Source organism: Dasypus novemcinctus, chromosome 6, assembly GCF_030445035.2.
Source record: "Dasypus novemcinctus isolate mDasNov1 chromosome 6, mDasNov1.1.hap2, whole genome shotgun sequence".
Lineage (NCBI taxonomy): Eukaryota > Metazoa > Chordata > Mammalia > Cingulata > Dasypodidae > Dasypus > Dasypus novemcinctus.
In genome coordinates this window covers 131,241,382-131,261,511 of record NC_080678.1, presented here as the reverse complement: position 1 = coordinate 131,261,511, position 20,130 = coordinate 131,241,382, and the positions used below count along the sequence as shown (strand labels likewise).

At 61.0% G+C, this 20,130-nt stretch overlaps 1 protein-coding gene across 3 annotated transcripts; it reads left to right on the top strand.

Annotated features, from left to right (window-relative positions):
* Positions 1–2,472: 2,472 nt before the first annotated feature.
* ANXA8L1 (annexin A8 like 1) lies at positions 2,473–17,750 on the top strand. 3 transcript variants are annotated; one of them, XM_004483204.4, is made up of 12 exons: positions 2,473–2,580; positions 6,859–6,949; positions 7,857–7,951; positions 9,038–9,151; positions 9,756–9,846; positions 10,494–10,573; positions 11,042–11,101; positions 11,544–11,637; positions 11,822–11,917; positions 13,377–13,435; positions 14,596–14,718; positions 16,845–17,750. In XM_004483204.4, exons 1-12 carry the CDS (start codon positions 2,560–2,562, stop codon positions 16,902–16,904), a joined length of 984 nt encoding a protein of 327 aa, XP_004483261.2. In that variant the 5' UTR covers positions 2,473–2,559; the 3' UTR covers positions 16,905–17,750. The 3 variants fall into 3 exon arrangements, with proteins under 3 accessions (XP_004483261.2, XP_023441756.1, XP_058155421.1); XM_023585988.3 differs by lacking the exon at positions 2,473–2,580 and adding an exon at positions 3,032–3,339; XM_058299438.2 differs by lacking the exon at positions 2,473–2,580 and adding an exon at positions 5,940–6,414.
* Positions 17,751–20,130: the final 2,380 nt, after the last annotated feature.

Here is a 20,130-nt window from a genome sequence, read left to right as displayed (position 1 = left end):
AGTTCTAAAAGGGCTTTGAATTAGAGATTAAAAGACTAGACAAATTTGAAGAGGAAAAACCATCATTTGAAAAACAGATCTGAAGATATCACCCATGGGGCAGCACAGAGAGAAATAGGATGGAAACGTGGAAGGGAAATTAAAGGGCAGGAAGAATGAGAAGGCACAACTCCTGTCAGCTCAAGCCCACCCCACCCCCACCCCCATTCCCAATGGTCAAAGACACTGGGAGCGCAGAGAAACAAACACAGCAAAGCAAGCGGGCGGATTGTCTTGTCTACCGAGCAAACACTGGTAGAGGATTTCCAAGTCAAGGTTTTTCTGAGTTCTAGAAGGAGCCCCCAGGTCAGAATAAAACGGGTTTCCAGGTCGGTACCTGGTTGGTTAAAACAAGTTCCATGGTTCATTGATCAGGAAAGCTTTCAGCCTGGCCTGGCGTACCCAAGTCCCACGAAGTTTATGATCGATATCCAGATTTGGTCTCTCCTTGGGGCTAATTTTCATTCTATGCCACTGACAGGAGACTCTAAAATGGGCTGTGACCAGGAAACTCTGAGCCACCCTCAGCAGGAACCAGACCAGGAAAGAACCGCCCACAACCTGCAGCAGCAGGTGCCGGGAGCTGGCCGTTACCCACGGCAAACAACCCACAGAGTCCCCCACAAGCCCTTTACCTATCCCCCCAAACGGCCAGGACGTGACTGACGCCTCTGGGCTTCCCTGGTTGTTCCCCACTTATGACTTAGACCAACTGGAGAGAGTCAAGTACGCTCCCCTAACCAGTCATAGATGATGCCCCCATTCTACTAAGGGCTCTGCACTGGGCCACAGGGCCCTGGAGGAGGGGGCTTCCAGGGGCCCCCCACCAGGCAAGGAGGCAGGGGTTTGTCCCGCTGTCCCCACTCTGTTCCCGCCCACCCCAGCCCACACTGCCAGAAGAAAGAGGCCTTAGAGAGCTGTGTGTGCAGGGGAAAGAGCGGGGAGCTGGGAGCTGTGTGTGCAGGGGAAAGAGCGGGGAGCTGGGAGCTGTGTGTGCAGGGGAAAGAGCAGGGAGCTGGGAGCTGTGTGTGCAGAGGAAAGAGCGGGGAGCTGGGAGCTGTGTGTGCAGAGGAAAGAGCGGGGAGCTGGGAGCTATACATGCAGGGGAAAGAGCAGGGAGCTGGGAGCTGTGTGTGCAGGGGAAAGAGCGGGGAGCTGGGTGTGCAGGGGAAAGAGCGGGGAGCTGGGAGATGTGTGTGCAGGGGAAAGAGCGGGGAGCTGTGTGTGCAGGGGAAAGAGCGGGGAGCTGGGAGCTGTGTGTGCAGGGGAAAGAGCAGGGAGCTGGGTGTGCAGGGGAAAGAGCAGGGAGCTGGGAGCTGTGTGTGCAGAGGAAAGAGCGGGGAGCTGGGAGCTGTGTGTGCAGAGGAAAGAGCGGGGAGCTGGGAGCTGTGTGTGCAGGGGAAAGAGCGGGGAGCTGGGTGTGCAGGGGAAAGAGCGGGGAGCTGGGAGCTGTGTGTGCAGGGGAAAGAGCGGGGAGCTGTTCGTGCAGGGGAAAGAGTGGGGAGCTGTGCGTGCAGGGGAAAGAGCGGAGAGCTGGGTGTGCAGGGGAAAGGGCGCTGGGTCTGCGGTCAGGAAGCCAAGGCTTTGCCTCCCGGGCAGCTCTTACCTGTTGCCCTGAAAGGAGCCTCCCACTGTTTCCCCTGGGGGCGCCAGGAGCCTTGGAGGTGCTGGCAGCCCCCTGGGAACCCCGGGGTCAGAGGACTAGCAGGTGGTCACCAAGGCAGGGGATTTATGCCGAAGGAGGGGAAGAAGCTGGCTGAACTAAGGGGTGGGGTCTGGAGAGCAGTACCAGGGAACATTCTAGGCAGGGCCAGAAGGTGGGCAAACCTCAGGGAGAAGAAAAACCCTCTTCCCGGGGTGAGTCCTCCTTTCCTTGGCCCGCAGAGGGAGGACGAGCTTGCAGGTCAGAGTGGCCTGGGAGGGACCATGGCATTGCTGTCAGGAGAAGGATGACCTGGGCAAACTAAGTGAGGGAGCCCCCCGTTTTTACACGAAACCCACACCTACCTCTTTGGGTGAAGGTTAAGCAGACTGATACATGGAGGCAACAAAGAGTATAGACATAAGGTCACCCCAATAAATGGAGGCTAATGTTGACTCCTTTGAAGAGCTCCCTTCGCATTGTTTTTTTGTGGAAGCCGCACCATCAATGAAAGGGATACGTGGTGATTCTTTTTTATAGGGAGACGAGGCCGGGCTAGAAGCAAATGAACCTACGGCCATGTTTTCCTAAGTGGGACTTTCAAAGCTGGGAAGTCAGAATTTCCAGTCTGCCTAACGCCCCAGCCCACAAGTTTTCGCAGAGGAGTAATCCACAGAGCAGGCCAGGGCAGGGCCGGGTGGGGCCTGGGAGCCTCAGGAGGAGCCTGGCAGAGCCAGAGGGGTGGGGAGTGGGGCGGTGGGTGGGTGGGGCCCAGCTCCGCCCAGAGCAGTGTGCAGCGGAGCCCCGCGCGCAGAGCCCCCAGTGCAGCGCTGACCCGCGTGTCCACCGCCTCGGGAAGGGTGCCGCAAGTGACCGCGATGGCCTGGTGGAAAGCCTGGGTGAGTGCACAGCCCGAGAGTGGGGGAGAGAGAGAATGAGGATAAAGGCCAGCAGATCCACGACCGCCAGCCACCTGCTGCGGCCAAGCGCTGGGCAGCCCGCGGCGGGTGGGATGGACAAGAGGAAAGTGTCCCCGCCCTGGGGCACTCGGGGCTGGGAACAGGGGAGACAGGCAGGTCAGCACCAAAGGGAGTGGGGAGGCCCCTGCAGGGGCTGCTCCGAGAGGGTGGGGTCCTGGCTGAGCTTGTGTGCAAATGTGCTTTTGGGGAGAAGCCATTCCTTGCAGAGGGAACAGTACGTGCAAAGCAGGGTGGGGAGCCTGGCTTTGGAAGGAAGTAGCTCAACAAGGCTCGAGAGCCAGGAGCGGGAGGACGGGGCGGGGAGGGATGATGTAGGGGAGGAGCAGGCAGAGGCTCCTGAAGGGCCCTGCAGGCAGGCTAAGGAGCCTGCGCCTTGTGTTAAGAGCAATGGGGAGCCACTGAAGGGCTCTGAGCTGGAGAGTGACCTGGCCCCGTAAGCTGGCCTCGGGGCAGGGGAGGGATCAAGGGGATCCAGGGATCAAGGGGAGTTATTCATCAAGCCTGGAGGAAGAAGAAAGGGCGTGGAGCTGGCCACCAGGCCACCCGCCGTCTCCAGAGCTTCGCATGGCTGGGATCCATGCCTTGCGTGGGAGCTGAGGCGGGGAGGGCAGCACAGCACGTCCCCGAGTCTTCCTTGTCCCAGCTGAACTACAACATTCTCTGGAACTTTCCGTCCGGGTAAGCCGTCTCTGGGCTGAGGAGCTGGAAGCACAGAGGGGTTAGGCGGGTGATGTGTCCCGGAGCAGCCAAGCCCTGCACCCTTCAGGCGCCATCGGGCCTGCTGTTTCCACCCCACGCAGGAGGGAGCTGAGTGACCTGCGCGGGCACTGCCCCAGCCAGCGCCAGGAGCCTCAGTGGAGAGCCAGGCTTGCCCAGCCCCCGGAAAGGGCTCGGTCCCAAGTGCCACAGCCCAGGGAGCAGCAGGGACTGACACCCCGGCCCCAGACAGGTGGGCGGAAAGGAAGCCAGGGGGAGGGGGCCAGCCGCTGGCCCCAAGGACAGTCAGGGCCGTGGGTGGCCGCCAGTCTCACGCCAGCTGGTGGGACAGCCCCTTGAGGATGCGAGCCCCAGGTTTCAGCGGCAGGTGCTAAGCGTGGCGGCCTGATCCGGGGCCTTGCTGCCCGTGGGGCGGGGTGGGGCCCACCCTGGGGTCCAGCTCAGCCGGCAGCAGAGTGCCTTGCAGGGGCCTGGCCCACCGGGCAGGGGACAGTGGCAGCCAACTTGGCCAGCCCCCGCCGTGCAGCCGTTCTGCTAAGCACTTCCCATTCGCTATCCCCCTTAAGCTTCCGTGCAGACACCACATTATCTGTCCCCACAGTTGGGCAAACAGAGGCACGAGGGGGCTGAGCAATGTGCCCAAGGGTGCCACGCTCCTAAGTAGATTGGAATCCAGGCAGCCTGGCACCAGGGCCCACCCGCGCAGCTCTGAGGGCCTCGGCCACCCTCCAGCCATGGGTGAGCTGGCTGGGGCAGCAGACCACAGGTCATCCTCCCGCTCAGCTGACCCACTGAGCTGCCGGGGACTGTAGAGCGGGACCATGACCTCTGGGCACGAAGCTGGGCCAGGAGCAGGACTGGAGGGCATGAAAGCTGCAGGAGGGCCGTGGGCGGTGGGGTGTGACCCGGCGGGTGGGGACTCACTTCTGTCTCTCAGGTTCTCTGGGGCAGCCACGGGGCAGGGAGGGTCAAGGGTCCTTGTCGAGGAGCAGAACAGGGATGAGTCACCCTGTCAGTCTGAGGAGGGGCAGCCCAGCTGGCCTGCCAGAACACTGCCCCTTTCTCTAAAACCCTGGAGTGGGAAGAAGGGCACCTGCCACCAGGCCAGGGCTTCTCCGTAGGGGACAGGACCACATGCTGGCACCTGGGCCCTACCTCAGCCCTGCAGGTAACTCGAACACCCCAAAGCTTCCTGAGAGTGGGCAGGGAGGACACCCCCGTGGTGGGCCCAGAGCCGAGGTGCCCCAGGTACCCCGGACCACCCATCCTCCTGGGCGAGGCTTCCCCTGGCGAAGAGGTCCTGGAAAACTCGTCTGGGAAAGTTTGAGTCATTCATTGGCAGCTTCACCTGCAGGGTGGGGCCGTAGACAGAGCTCGGCTCTGAGTCAGGCTCGGGTGTGAGTGCCAGCACCACCGCCCCCAGGCTGGGCAGCTTTCCCATGCTCTCTGAGCCCGGCTTCCTTACCTGTAAAACGCCCCTTTAATACTTACCTCGTGCAACTGTCGGGAGAAAGCAAGGAGAAAAATCGTTGCACCCAGAGCACATAGCACAGGGCCTGGCATCCAGGAGGCATTCAACTCGCTAACGGTGGTAACAGCAACTTACGGGTCCACAACAAGGGATATGATGTGCCTGCACACACACAGGTGGGCACACCTGGGCAGCGGCTCTCTGCACGATGGGCTTTCCACAAGGAACAATTTCTAACAATTTCTGAAACATGGTCCTAACAAATGAGATAAGAGGATCTTCACCAACACATTCAAGCAAAGGTCCAAAAGGCTTCTTATCTCTTACTCGAAAGGAGGCTCCTTCCAGAAATACCATGGGTGGGATTCTGCTCTGTAATTTCAGGATCCAGCCTAGGGCTTGGATAGATGATGGATGGATGGATGGATGGATGGATGGATGGATTGGTGGGAGAGTTGGTGGATGGAGGGTGGATAGATGAGTGACTAGTTGGTTGGGTGGGTGAGTAGCTTGATGGATGGATGAATGGATGGACAGATACATGGGAGAGAAGGTGGTTAGAGGGTGAGTAGATGAATGGGTGAATGGTTGGGTGGGGGGGTGTAGATGGATAGATGTGTGGGTGGGTGAGCTGATGCATGGGTAGATGAGAAAGTTGATGGAATGGCAGGTGAATGGGTAAGTGGGACTCAAAGTCCCATATTTACACTCTCTTCCACTGAAGGTTCTCTGAGTGTCCCCAGAATTCAAAGCCTACTTCACTCCACCCTAATACCAGCCCTCCCCCCAAACACATACTTAGAAATGTCATCCATTCGCATCTGAGCAATTCTGCAGGGAATTCCCACAGCCCTTGAGCAGGCTCTGGCCTGGAGGCTTGGAATTCCACCAGCTATTCCGATTATCTGGTTAATGTCTCAACTTGCAGAGCCCTGAGGTTTTTCCTAGACTGAACCCTCTGCCGTCCCCCATGAGCCTGTAGATTCACAAGGCCCTGAGCTGTCAGGTTGCTCAGCTGGGCCCCTGGCCCTCTGTAGTCCTGCAGATACCCACTTCTCAAAAGGGGGCAAAAGGAGCCCAAAGCCAGCTCCAGGAAGGCTTTTGAACCCACTCCCAGTCTTCACAGCTCTGGGCGGGTCTCTCCCTTCCTGTCCTTAGTGGATGAATGCTGGACAGAGCTGGGTGTGGCTTCACCCACCGCCTGCCCTCAGGCAGCACAGGTAGGAGTGGCCCACCTGATCCCGGCATGGGGGTGGGGACTGGTGGGGCAGGTTCCGGTTCATTCCACAGCAAAGCGCAGGGCAGACTCAGGACAGAGCCAGCTCGCTCCTCGGCCCATCGTCAGACTCGGAGAGGCTCCCTCCAAAACCACTGCCACCAAAGGATTGTCCCCCAGGCAGATTCCCTGGACCCCACAGCTCTGCCTCCCCCAGAAAGCCACCCTCAGGCCGCAACCCCACAGGGTCTCTGTAGCCCCTTCACTCCCACCTGGAGGCATCCCCACCCCTGGGAAACCCCCCCCCACCAGCCTCAGGAACGTCATCTCAGAAGAACCCCTGAACCAGGTTGGGGGAGGGGACCCCTCTGAGGACGGTTGTGCTGTCGTACCCTAAAACCATCGCTGGGCTCTGAGGAGTGCTCCTCCCTCTACCCACCCCCTCCCCAAGGCCCCCGCGGGGCCTGCCCAGCCCCAGGGCTCCTCCTGGGATCCCCCCCCCAATGCAAAGGCTGGAGCCCCCCCAGGCCCGGGCCGCTCCTCTTGCTGCCCCCCCTGGATAAGCACGCCCCAGCCCCAGCCCCCTTCCAAGTCTTGACTGCACCATTGAGACGGCCAGTCCTGCCCGCCTCTAGGATGGGCCCCAGGCCGGGAGGGACTCCTGGGGCCACAACTCTCCCACGACAGTGGGCAGAGACCACCCAAGCCAGCAGGGGCCACCGGGGCCAGGCTGATCTCTGCGGTGGGGGCTGTCCTCCCCGCTGCCTGCGCTGACTGCCGGGCGCTCTTGCAGGTCGAGCAGGAGGGCATCGCCGTGAAGGGCAGCTCCCACTTCAACCTAGACCCGGACGCGGAGACCCTCTACAAAGCCATGAAAGGCATCGGTGAGCAGGCGTCAGCGGCCCGGCCTGGCAGCGCTGCCCCTCCCGGGGGGCCTGCCCCCCTGCCAAGGACCCTCGGCTCACAGCCCTGGGAAGGGCCGCCAGGAAGGGAAGGGTCTCCCCACTGCATCCTGAGACCCATCCCAGCCCCCAGGGTGTCACCCAGGCCCCGCATCCCTGGCAGTGGCCCGTACCCCCCACCCCCCCAAGAGCAGAGGGGGAGGGCGGTGGTGCCTCCCTGGAGGTGGGGGTGCCCGGGGCTGTGCGTCCTTGTGTGAGCGGCTCGGCCCCTCTCTGGCTCACCCATGAGAAGGCCCCAAGCCTGCGACCCCAGAGGGTGGCTGTGAATGGCAGGTGGGCCTGTCCGGGCTTGGTACTGCCCCGGCACCCCCCAGGCCGGGGTCACCCTTGCCCTTCTGGCTGCTGGCTCTGTGGCCTCCTTCTCCTCCCCAGCATCCACGGGGCACCCCTGGGCATTTCTGAGCTCTGCAGGGGGCTGTCCCAGGCGGCACCCCGACCCTAGCCTGGCGCACTGGGTGGTGAGTGAGAGCCACCCTGTCCCTCCGCCTACAAGGCACGTTCACACCCTCTGCCTCCTGCGGAGCCTTGACTCTCTGTCTCCATTTCACAAATGAGAACAAGGCTTGGCGACGGGAGCTTCTTGGCCCAGGCAGGGGTGAGGGGCCATCTCCCACCACACCCTCCGCTGCCAACAGGGAGCCCCAGCCAGGAGCTCCCCCTGTCCAGGCTAGAGGCCCAGGGCTGGGGCGTGTGCAGACCCCGTGCTTCTCGGCTTCCGCCCCCCGAGGCGGCCATGGAGTGTCTCCCCACTGCTGGGCCTCCAGCCCTGCTCTGCCCCCACCCCTCGGTCAGCCCTGCTCAGCGCAGATTCACTGCAGGTCCCCTGCAGGGACCAACGAGCAGGCCATCACCGACATCCTCACCAAGAGAAGCAACGTGCAGCGCCAGGAGATCGCCAAGTCCTTCAAGGCTCAGTTCGGCAAGGTGGGGAGTGCTTTGGGGGGATGGAGGGACGGAGGGGGCCTCGCCTCCAGAGAAGGCCTAGGAGGCAGCTCTGCCTGGAAAAGGCCCTTCCCAAGAAAAAACACAGCTCTCCCTTGGCCCTCCACTACTCAGAAGCTTCATGCTAGGGTAGCCAGATTTGGCAAAGAAAAATGCAGGGTGCCCCGTTAAATTTGACTTTCAAATAAATAACAACCAAAAAACTGTTTAGTATTAGTATGCCCCAAACATTGCATGGCACATATTTATGCCACCCAGTTATTTATTTCCCTGGAATTCCAATGGAACTGGCCCCACTTTCTCTGGCCACCTTCCTTACGGCCCCGCGCCCCCTGGTCGGGTGTCCCAGCCGTCTGAAGCCTGGCCTCGCCTCCTTCCGACCTCACTGTCTCCGTGCTCCCCAGCCCCAGCTGCTGGGGGTCTCCTTCAGTTCAAAGCACCCCTTTGGAGAGTCAGCGCAGGGAGGTCAGTGATGACGCCCAATCGTTCTGTTGGCAAAATCAAAATGCCGGGTTTTTTTTAACAATTTCTCTCTTAATCCCCCCAAGCATGCACTGTTCTCTGATGTCAGAGGACTTAAATCTCTCAAGGACCCAGAGCTTGGAAGCAACAAGATTGGGATTTAAATCCAGGTCTGCCCAAGCTGCAGTGCTGTCAGATCAGCTGGGGATGGCCTCGGGGCTCCTTGTAGAAACACGAGCCCGTAGGAGACACTCGTTGTTGAGCGCGTGCGGGCTAAGCGAGGGCACTGAATGGTGAGCCAGCCAGGTGTGGGCCTGCCCCAGAGCCGGCACCCGGAGGGGACAGGAGCAATTAGTGAGGGCTGTGCCACCCCAGGCAGGTGCTGCGTCTCTGGGGGCACAAGTCCCAGTCCGTAGGGAGGCCACCGTCCCCAGGGAAGAGCTAAGGACACTGCTGCTTAGAGAGGAAGGGGCCCAGGAAGCCAGCCAGCCCGTGGCAGAGCCTGCGTGGGAGTCCAGCCACCACCCTCGAGGGTCGCCGGCCATGCGGCAGCGGCACTGAGTGGCCCGGCGTGCATTTCACCGTCCCTCCTGCCTCCTGCCCTAGGACCTCACCGAGACCTTGAAGTCAGAGCTGAGCGGCAACTTCGAAAGGCTCATGGTGGCCCTCATGTACCCACCCTACAGATATGAGGCCAAGGAAATGTACGATGCCATGAAGGTGAGCGGGCCGGAGGGCGCAAGGCAGGAGGGGAAGGATGGGGGGAGCAGGGGCAGGTGCACAGAGGGGAGGGAAGGGGCAGAGGACGGAGGGGACGGGGGTGGGGAAGCAATGCTCACGAGGACTCGATGGAGGGGTCCTTGCGCCCCCAGCAGCAGCGTGTGGACTGGCCTCTGGGCAGGGGCTGAGCCAGCTGAGCCCAGGGAGCTTGCAGCCTGCTGCCCGGAACTGCCACCAAACCCCGGGAGGACTGGCCTCCGCCGGGGCGTGTCCCTGGGGGAGCCCAAGCCGGTAGTTCTCGGGATGCCAGCAGCCCAGGTGGAGGTGGAGACCCAGCTCGGCAGCGCTGCGGGAGGCCCTCGGTTTCCCTGGGCCCCCCGCCGCCCCTCTGTGCTTTACCGCCTCCTCGTCTACGGAGGAGGCTGCTCAGGCCCCGAGAGGGACACGTCTGAGACCCCCATCCCACCACTGCTCTCCAGCATCCAACAGGAAGAAACCCCAATCACCTGCAGCCTCCTCCAACGAGGGCCTGTCCTGAAGAGGGATGGGTGGCAGGGCAGGGGACATGGGCAGGGGCCTCCAGCATGCAGTGTGCCATCCACAGGGCTTAGGGACCAAAGAGGGCGTCATCATCGAAATTCTGGCCTCTCGGACCAAGAACCAGCTTCGGGAGATAATGAAGGCATATGAGGAAGGTAGGTGGCCTGCAAAGGGGCACGAGGGCTTGACTCAAAGGCTCACTTGGCAAAGGCCAGCACAGCAGCAGCCTGGCAGGGGCCGAGAGGACTGGCAGGTGCTGGGCTATGTTGGAAGAGATTTTTTCTGGACTCTTCCATGCATGGTCCTGGGATCGACTGTATGCCAAATCCCGAGCCTAACAGTGGGAAGGATGTGCCTGCTCAGAATCCCTGAGTCCCCAGGCTCACTGGCTGCTGGGGGAGAGGCATGCATCCAATTACACGTGAAAGGTCGTGCAGAGCTGAGGCCCACGGGCTGGCCCCTTCCTGGCTGGGCACAGGCTGCCCCAGGGGACGTCCGCCAGGGCCTTCTCGTGGTGGGGTGAAGGTCCCCAGGCCGGCTCTCAGGAGGGGTCCGCAGGGTGCAAGGTCACACTTGCAATGAGATGAGCCTTGCAATGAGATGGGTCGGCCGTCCCTGCCCAGCAGTCTTTGAGCTTGGGTGAGGGTCTGCGTCGGTTCCTCGCTCTGAAGGACCTGAGACACACAGCACGGCACCCACGTCCCAGCAAGGGCTTGTTCCCTGGAAGGTTTCCCTCCAGGCAGGGGTGGGGTAGTCGGGGGGAGGCCCTGGTCCACCTGCCTCACGGTCTGGACCCCTGCAGACTTCGGGTCCAAACTGGAGGAGGACATCCAAGCAGACACGAGCGGCTACCTGGAGCGGATCCTGGTGTGCCTCCTGCAGGTAGGTCCTGGGCTGGGGACCCGCAGCTCTGCCCCAGGGGCCGGCAGGGCGAGGCCTGGGCTCACTGTGTGCGCCTCCTCACGGTGGCGGGTCCTGACCAAGGGCCCCGCAGCAAGGAGACTGGAGGGGGAGGAGGGTGTCCCAGGGGGGAGGAGGGTGTCCCGGGGGGGAGGAGGGTGTCCCGGGGGGGAGGAGAGCCCCCAGAATGGGGAGGAGGGCCTCATGCCAGGCCCTGCCAGGCTCTTCAGGCCCCGTGGATCTCTGCTCCCCGGGCTCCTTCAGGGGCAGCTCCTCCAACTCCCATTTCATGGATGAATAACAGGCCGGGAGAGAACGCCTGCCTTGCTGGGGTCCCAGGGCAGAGCGGCCCAGAGCCCCCCACCCTGCGAGCCCACCTGTCCCTCTGTCCCCACCCCACCTCCCCGCCTGGCCGGAGGCCACCACCTTACAGTGCCCCCTCGTCTCCAGGGCAGCCGGGACGATGTCAGCGGCTTTGTGGACCCAGCACTGGCCCTCCAGGACGCCCAGGTGGGGCTGCGCCTCCCGGCTTCCCCGCCCGCCGCCTCCCTCGCCCCTGCCACCCGGCTCCCCGCAGGCCCTGGCCCTCTGCTGTTTGAGTCACGAGAGTGTTGGGGAGACTCTCAGAAGGAGGGAGAGTGACGGGGTGGGGGAGGCAGCGAAGCCCATCCTGGAGGGGGTCCCGGGAGCTGGGGAAGCGGAGCCTCGGGACAGCAGGTGCGCAGCTCCGCAGTGTGCCTGGTGGCAGCGTGGGGACACGCTGGGGGCTGCAGGAGGGTGAGCGGAGGCCTGGGGACAAGCTGGGGACCTCCTGGCCCGGGACCAAGCCCAGGTTCCCACGGGTAGAGCTGGGGCAGGAGGGGCGCTCGGGAGGCTGCCCCGCCCCAAGCCCTGGGCCTTCGGCCCCCTCGGGTGCCGCCCCGTCCCACGCCCACCCCCTCCCGCCCTGCAGGATCTGTTCGCGGCCGGGGAGAAGATCCACGGGACCGACGAGATGAAGTTCATTACCATCCTGACCACGCGGAGCGCCACCCACCTGATGCGGGGTACGGGGTCTGCAGGGAGGGGGTCCCGGGCGAGGGGGAGGGGCGGGGCCGCTCTTTGGGGACTCATCCAGCCCGGGAGGTGCGAGGTGGGGGGCGGCGCACTCCCCGCGGGATCTGAACGGGGACGGGTAGGGGAGCGCCCCAAGGGGCCGCATGCGCCCTGAGCCAGGCCCTCGCTGCGCAGTGTTCGAGGAATACGAGAAAATCGCCAACAAGAGCATCGAGGACAGCATCAAGAGCGAGACCCACGGCTCGCTGGAGGAGGTCATGCTGACCGTGGGTGAGCGAGGGGCGGGTGCACGGCCGCGGGGGGCGGGGGCTGAATGGTCACTCCTGACCCCCGTGTGCACCTCGGGTGGTCCCCACGTGGCCTGCACGCTCAGCCTGTGCCCTCCAGCCCCTGCCGGGGCTTCCCTCTGCTCCTGCACCCCGAGGGCCCCCAGTGGGCTGTGTCCCGCGGGGGTCATCCCCGTCTGTATCGGCGTGCGTGTGGGCACGTGTGAACATGCATGTGTGTGCGAGCGTACACCACTGCGTCTGTCAGGGCCCCCGGGCTCAGCCCCTCAGCCCCAGCCTGTGCTCTCGGCCGTGGTCGTGAAGCCCCAGAGAACGGTGGCTTTCCAGACCCTGGCCCGGGGCCCGCGCCGGCCTTAGCTGCAGACGGGAGAAATGACCGTGTGTGGTTGGAAGCCACACAGGGGGACTGAGGATCGAGGCTGGGGAACACTGCCAGCCCATCCCTAAGGACAAGGTCAGGTCCACTTCGGGGGACAGATTTAGGGTCCGGGGTAAGATTGCAGTCAGGAGAATCATTGCAGAGGTAAACCGAGGCTCAGGAGGGACCCCTCCTCCCCTCACCCACAAGACAGTGCCAGTGCAATTCCCGCCTCTACCACAGGCTGTTCCGAGCTGTGCAGAGCCTCCCAGGGAGCCCAGCCCGCTGTCCCCGTCCCTCTGGGCTCTCCTGGGACATCTGAAACCCCGGGTGGCTTTGATGCTGTGATAAAATCCAGCTGACACTTGGGGCAGCTAAACACGTCCCTGCTCCACACCCAGATTCCAGCCAGCCCAGGACCCGGTTTGAACAACCCTGCAGGGTGTCCCCCAGCAGGGCCCTCTCCGCTGGGCTTGCCAGAGCGACTCTGCTCCAAGCAGCGCTCATTGCACAGAGGAGGGTGTGCAAGTCGGGGAGGCCTGGCGACTTGGCCGCACGGAGGCCGAATTTGCCCACAGGCCCTCCTCCCTCCTACCCTCCCAGGCCGGGGGCAAGGCACCCGGAGCAGCACCCTCGGGGCCGAGCCCCCTTACCCAGTGGCATTCAGCATGCACAGGCCCTGCCACCATCTCTGAGGCGAGAGGGCACTTGGAGCCCGGTGGCCGCCATCCCTGGGTGGAGCTGAGTGGCTGCGCTCTTGGTGGAGCCACCTCTGGGGAGGGGGCGAGACTCCAGGCTGCACTGGGTGGAGCTGGCCCTGGCGGGGTCTGAGCAGGAGGGCTCTGACAAGCCCCGCAGGCCCTACACAGTTAAGCCCACCCATGCTGGTCCCTCGGCCTTTGCCCAAGGCCCCAGCCTCCTCCTTCGTCCCACCCCACCTGAGACACCTGACCACTTTTGAAACTAAGCAGGGCACAATAGGCCAAGCCTTGCAAGACAAAGGGACCAAGGCAAGACAGAAACGAATAGCCCTGCACGCGCTGCGCCCACCACCCCCAGCCACTAACAGCCTTCCTTTTACCAGTGAAATGCACCCAGAATCTGCACAGCTACTTCGCGGAGCGCCTCTACTATGCCATGAAGGTAACTGCTCCCTGCCCTCCTCTTGCTTCTTTCTCCTGCCCACCTTACAATCACCACCCACAAAGCCAGGGCTCACAGCCACCACCCTCTGCAACCCATGGGGCCTCTTACCCCAAACTCTTGGGCATCTGAAAAGTTCTAGCTCTGAAGGGCGACTGTGTCTGGGGGAGGGAAGCCGCAGCTCCAGAAGGCTGATGCTGAGCAGGTGCATTCACAAGTGTGTGTCATACTGGCCTTTGCCACACTCCTATGAGACCCAGGTTGCAACTGCCATCCTAGAGATGGTGAAATGGGGACTCAAGTTCAAGGTCACACAGGTGGCAGTGCCCCAATCTGAGCCCCTCTGCCCTTTCCAGTGCACCATGTGCCTCCTTGGGAAAGCAGGCTGTGCTGCTGGGCATGATGGGCAGCTATTGCAGCAGGCAGTGGCTTGGCATTGCCAAGTTCAGAAGGAGATTGCCACACGCAGTAGCTCTTCTACAGGTGCCAGGGGTCACTGCAGGGTGACTCTTGTCCAAAAGATGCTCTTTGCACAAAAACAGAGGTCCAAGCCACTTGTACTGGGTGGAGAGTGTGGTACCTGGAGCCCAACTGGAAAACAGAAGGTCAAAATAATTCCCCAAGATCAAAGCCGTCCCCACCTTCTCAGACTCGAGGTGGTTGACACTATGTGAAGGAAGATGCTGGCAGAAGCCCCAGCTCCTGGCACGTCTGGCCAGGACCTGAGCGGGGGCCTGGGATTCCCGTACCTGACACTGGGTGGGGCCATGGGGAGCTGGACCCTGGTCAGGAAGGAGAGGGAGTGGGAAGGGCTGCCCGGGCGGTGGGCTTTGGCGCCACTAGGAAGCAGTATGAGTCCTGAGCGGTGAGCACTGTGTGCCTCAGTCCTTGAGTCTGCGGTGGCAAACCACACACTGCGTGTGAGGACATTTGGCTTCTGAAGAGGAACGGATGTGAGCAGTGAGTGAGGAGAGGCCGAGGGGTGGAAACCCCAAGCCATGAGCCTCCTCCGTGTGCTGCACCCTCTGATGCTGCAGCCCTCTCCCCACACCCGGCCCCTCGCAGAGCCCCCCAGGACCTGACAGCACAGACCCGTCCATCGCCACCAAAGGTGGGCGAGAAGGGCAAGGAGAAGTTGATCGCGGCTGTCTTGTCTCCAGGGAGCAGGGACCAGGGATGGCACCCTGATAAGAAACATCGTTTCGAGGAGCGAGATTGACTTAAATCTGATCAAGGGTCAGTTCAAGAAGATGTACGGCCAGTCGCTCAGCAGTAAGATCGCGGTAAGCCCGGGGCCCCGGGGCCTGGGCTGCCTGGGCCAGAGGCACTTCCAGGGCCACCGGACACTCCAACCAATACCAGGAGTGACGTGTGTCTCTCCCGTCCCAGTCTGCATCCCGCTCTTGCGCCCATTACTATGCGGGGTGTCAGGGAAAGGCTAGCGAGTCAGGGTGGCTGGAAGGCAGGGGGCTGGGGCGGGGGAGCACAGAGAGACCAGACCAGGGAGACCACTGCCTGGCACGCACGGAAAGCTGGCCGTGCACTGGGGTGACGGCGGCCCCTTTGACAGTGACACCCAATCCTTGCAGAAGGATCCACGGTGAGAGGCAGGAATTAGGCAGGAATCGGGCCCACCACTCACACCCAGATTTAAGTATTCTGGCAGCAGCATTTCAGGGAGGATAAATTAAATGGGCTCCAGCAGATGTCCTACCCAGATTCCACTCGGTGAAAGTTCTGGAGCCTACCAAACGGCGCAGCTATCGCACTGCTGTAACTTTAACAGAAGCAGTTCAACTGGCCTTTCACGAGAATGGAGGCCTTGACAAGTTCACCAACAGAAGCCAGATGCTGGGAAACACATCCCGCGTCTTCATTTGTTCCTAGGAGAGGTTCCTACGTCTCCTCCCAGTGTCTACTGCTAACTACGTTTTCCAAGCAGCACACAGCTCACAGCATATCCAAAAGACGGTGCTGCTCTAGCGTGTCTGCAGGTTGGGGCGGGGGAGGCAGGGTTATTATGTTTTGTTTTAGGCATCCCAGCTGCTCTCTGTCTAGACAGAGCAGCCTGGCTGCCCTGTGGCCTGGCTGGGATGGCATTACAACTTGCAGTCTCAGCTGATGCTGTGAACTCTTTCAACCTGGACATATAACATGAGGGATTTCTGTTCCTTCCCACCATTCCAGTCAGATACAACACAGTCGTATTTCAGAAGAACCAATTCTTGGGTAAAAATGACCCCTTTTGACCCTGTCTAGCTTGTAGACCCCATGATGCCAAGAGCCTGAGCAGTTTCAAAGCAAAAAGTGATGTGCAGTGGTGATGTCAGCATTAAAACCTCCTGCCGGGGAGAGGATGTGGCTCGAGACATTGAGTGCCTGCCTCCCACATGGGAGATCCTAGGTTCAGTTCCTGGTTCCTCCTGAAAAAATAAAAATACCAAGCAAAATAAACAAAAAAGCAACCCAGGGCAGCCGATGTGGCTCACTGGTTGAGCGCTGGCTTCCCACACGAGGTCCCAGATTCAATCCCCAGCCCCCGTACCTCAAAGCAAAACAAAACAAAAAACAACTCCTGCCCAGAAATGAATAGAATATGTATAAAATCTCCATGTGTGATTTTATACTCGTAAATTTGGAAAGGTAGGCAAAATGAATGATTTTCTAAGGAAATTATGTATTACAAAACTTGTCTTAAAAGCAGTAAGAGAAAGGGAAGTGGGGGGGGCCTGGCCAGTGCGTGGGTCCTGTCACAGCCCCCCCACCAGCTGAGGGGGCTTCGAGGGCACAGAATCTGGACGTGTCGGCTCAAAGGTATTAGGAGACCGACGCTGCTCGCGCCGCATGAGCCAGCTGCCAGGCGGGCGAGCTCACACTCCTGCTCTTCGCCCTCGCCCGTCTCAGCCAGGGCACGTCCCCATCATCCTCATTTAGTAAACAAGGAAGCCAGTCCCAGAGAGGCAAAGAGCCGAGCCTCGGTCAGCGGCTGTCACGGCCATGGTCTGTGTCCATCCGTGCCCAGAGCCCGGGCTCCCTCCCCGCCGCCTCCAGGGGTGGCCCAGGGCACCCAGCTGTCAGCCTCAGAGGGGACGGACTTGACAGTTTCGGGTGCACCTGGGCCCCAGGTGGAAGCCGGGCAAGGGCCCTGGGGCAGCCGGCAGAGCAGGGAGACGGCCACGGGGCCTCCTGGCGTGAGAGCAGGACTGTCTCGGATTCATTCCAAAAAGAGACAGAAACCAGCAGCCTGAACTGCAACCAGGACCAGCTCAGCCAGCGGTCAGCGCCGCGGGGGCGGGCCAGGCCCCCCAGGAGCACGACACCATCGTCATCGCGGTGGTGGTAGTGCAGCTGCTTGGGGGGGCGGCCCCACATCACCAGCACCCCTTCTAACCCTGCCCCCCGCCCGCAGGAAGACACCAGCGGCGACTACAGGAACGCCCTGCTCAACCTCGTGGGCAGCGAGCTCTGAAGGCCGCGCGACGGGAGCAACGGCCAGGAGGCGGGGGCGCAGGGCCGCCTTGGCCCACTTTGCCGGGGATGGGAGGTGGGGGGAGTGGGGGTCACAGCCAGCCTTTCGGTCTCTAGCTCCAGTTTCCAGTGTTTCCCAGCCAGTTCTTTTGGACGCAGAGGGAGGGCTCATCTTGGGGCTCCTCCCTCCACCTGCCCGACCCCAGTCATTTCCAGGGGCGCGGCCGAGGCCAGACTTGGGCATCCCTGACCCAATGGGTTCCTGGGCTTGAAGGGGCCTGCAGGGGCTCATGGGCTGTTTCTTTCCACCTTAGCAGCTGCCCAGGCTCACCTGGTCACAAGGGTCACCTGGGCACACCTGAGACAGGTACCCCGGCCCTGCCCCCACATCTACTGAGGCAATATGTGTTTTTCTAAAACCAGCATCTCAGTGGATAGGCTTCCCAGGAGAGAACCAGGAGACGGCCGTGGGGAGCCCATTTGATTCAGACACGCTCGCCCCTGGGCAGCTCGCCAGGGAAGGCCGAGAAAGGAACACACGGTCCTGTGCCAATTAGCAGTCATAACATCCACGTACCGGCCCTTTCTAAAACCCCTAGGCAATTCTCTCACCCTCCTAATCTGGGAGTAAACCACACATTAGTTTCCTGACCCTGGGCCTCTGTGTTCTGAGAAGCTCAGGCCCCACAACCCTGGACCAGATCGGGCTCTCTCCTTCCTTTCCATGAGCATCAAGTGCCGGGAGGGCGGCCGCACTCTGAGCAGCAACTCCCACCATCGCCGACCGCAGCTGGCTCCTGAAGAGGCTGAGCTCTTATTCAGAATAATAAAGATTTGCAGATTAAAACCTGAGTGTCTTTTGTAATTTTAGCAGTGACCAGGGTGGGAGCAGTTTGTGGGTGTAAAATGTGATAACAAAATGCTTTCGGGGAGTTAGCAGATCTGAGCACACGCATGGGCATTTCTGCGTGAACTGAGCCACGGTCATCTTGGGGACGGCCCTGTAAGCAAGCGTCTTCGCTTCTTACGGCTGCCGTGACAAGTACCCCAAGGCTGGTGGCTTGAAACAATGGAAGTCTAGTCGCTCACAGCCCCAGAGGCTCCGGAGGCCGGCAACAGGGCGTGAGCAGAGCCTGCCCCAGCTGAAGCCTACAGGGTGGCGGGACATGCCCTGGCTTGTGGGACAGGGACTCGGCCTCTGTCGCGTGACCGTCTCCTGTGTGCAGATCCCTCTGCTTCAGGGTCACCATCTTATCAGATCAGCACCCACCCTAACCTGCTTGGGCTCATCTCAACCAGTTACATCTTCAAAGACCCTGTTTCCCAGTCGGATCACGTGCCCGAGACTGGGAGCTGGGGCTTGAACAGATCTTTGGGGGGAGGGGGAGCACACATCACGCAAGGACAGTTCCTAATCCCCTCCTGATCTGTAGTCTAACTCCCAGTATCTCAGGGTTGGAGGGGGCTCGAAGGGCCACCTGATCCCATCCCTACTGAGGCTCGATGTCCCCATCACATCCCGCCCAGTGGTGTCCGCCCAGGCAGGCGCCTCCAGGGAGCTCACCGCCCCCGGGGCAGCCCATCCTTTTTCCAACAGGGGAACTGCCCCGTCACGCCCCCTGCTCTGGACTCTGCCATCCAGAGGCGCGAAGCTTATTCTTTCCCAGCAACAGCATTTTGGATCATCTGAAGCAGCTCAGAGTCCCCCAGTGAAGTGGCCCATCCCCTCGACTGACCCTCTGGAGGCCACCTCCCCCGAAGGTGCTCCACTTCACAAAGGCAGGGCCAGGAAGGGGCCGGCCAGTGCTCTGGGGATGGGGGGGGTAGCCCTTTGGGAGCTGGGTGGTGGGTTCCTGCTCGGTGACTCTGACCCATCGTCGCTCACTCTCTCTGAGCCTTGGTTTGCTTACCTTTAAATGGAAGGGTGGGGTCTCAGTTGAAAACTTGCTGCGTTTTGGAGCACCCCAAACTTCGTGGCGTAAAGCCATGGTTTTACTGTGCTCGTGGGCTCTGCGGAAGGGAATTCAGACGGCACGGTGGGGAGAGCTGGGCTCAGTGCCACAAAGTCTGGACCCCTCGTCTGGACCCTCACCCCAGAAGTTACTTTACGTCAACTCCTTCCCATTAGAGGTCAGGGCCGGAGTAGGGATTTTGTGGAAGTGACTTGGGGAGCAGGGGCAGGTGTTCTCCAGAGAAGCTGGGGTGAAGCAGAGGCAGGTGGGGGAGAAGGCTGCCGGGAGGGGCCTCAGCCGGAGACTGGGGAGAGCCTGGACCCCCTGGGGGGCTGTGAGGCCAGCCACGGGCTGCGGTGAGGCTGTGACGCGTCCCCTCCCCAGTGCAACATCTCCTGGGAGGCTGAGGGCGATCCCCCAGGGAAGCGGCTGCCGAGGAGCCATCAGGCACCCTCCTGGTGGAGAGGACCCCGGCCAACATGGGCCTCTGGGTGGGGACTGGGGGAGTCCTTTACTCAGATCAAATCAGCTGTGCCGGGCCAGCATTTGGGGCACCTTCTGATAACACAGACACACGCCTGAGGAATTTTGTGCCTGCTGTTTTCTACTTTTTTTTTTTACATATTTGTGTAAAACTGGGGTCATCTCAGTTTGACTTCAACAAAGGAGAAAAATGGGGGGGTTGGGGGGCCTATTTCCTGCTCATGGCCCTGCCATGGCTCTATAGTGGAAAGTTTGGTCTTTTGATTCCTTTCCAGACAATTGTAAATATATATACATACACATTCCCCCTCTGTCCTTGGACACAGGTTTTCCTTTTCTTAGAGATGTGGCTGTTCCTCCGCTGGCTGGTGGGAGTGGTGGAACATTCCACAGTGAGCTGAGAATGGAGTTTGTCTCACGGAGTGATTCCGGGCATAGTTTTCACACCGCACTGGATTTGGGGTGTGATCCAGTAGCCTTCCATAAAATCCCTTCTTACTTAAACTATCCAGAGTGGATTCTGTTGCTGGCCATGAAGAACTCTATTACGTAAAACCACGGCCCATTTATTTTTGAAGAAGTTTTGGACCACAGAGAGGTTCAATTATGGTGGGAGAGGAGCACTCGCGTGGGGTGCTATTGGTGGGGGCATACAGTTGGGAGGGAGTTCTCCAGGGCATGTAGACAGGGTACATGGGAAGGTTTGGATCTTTTCATCGTGGTTTCAGTTGGAAACGACAGCTGAGAGAGTCCTGAGTTCCTGGCCAGGGGAGCTCTATCACATTCCCCAAT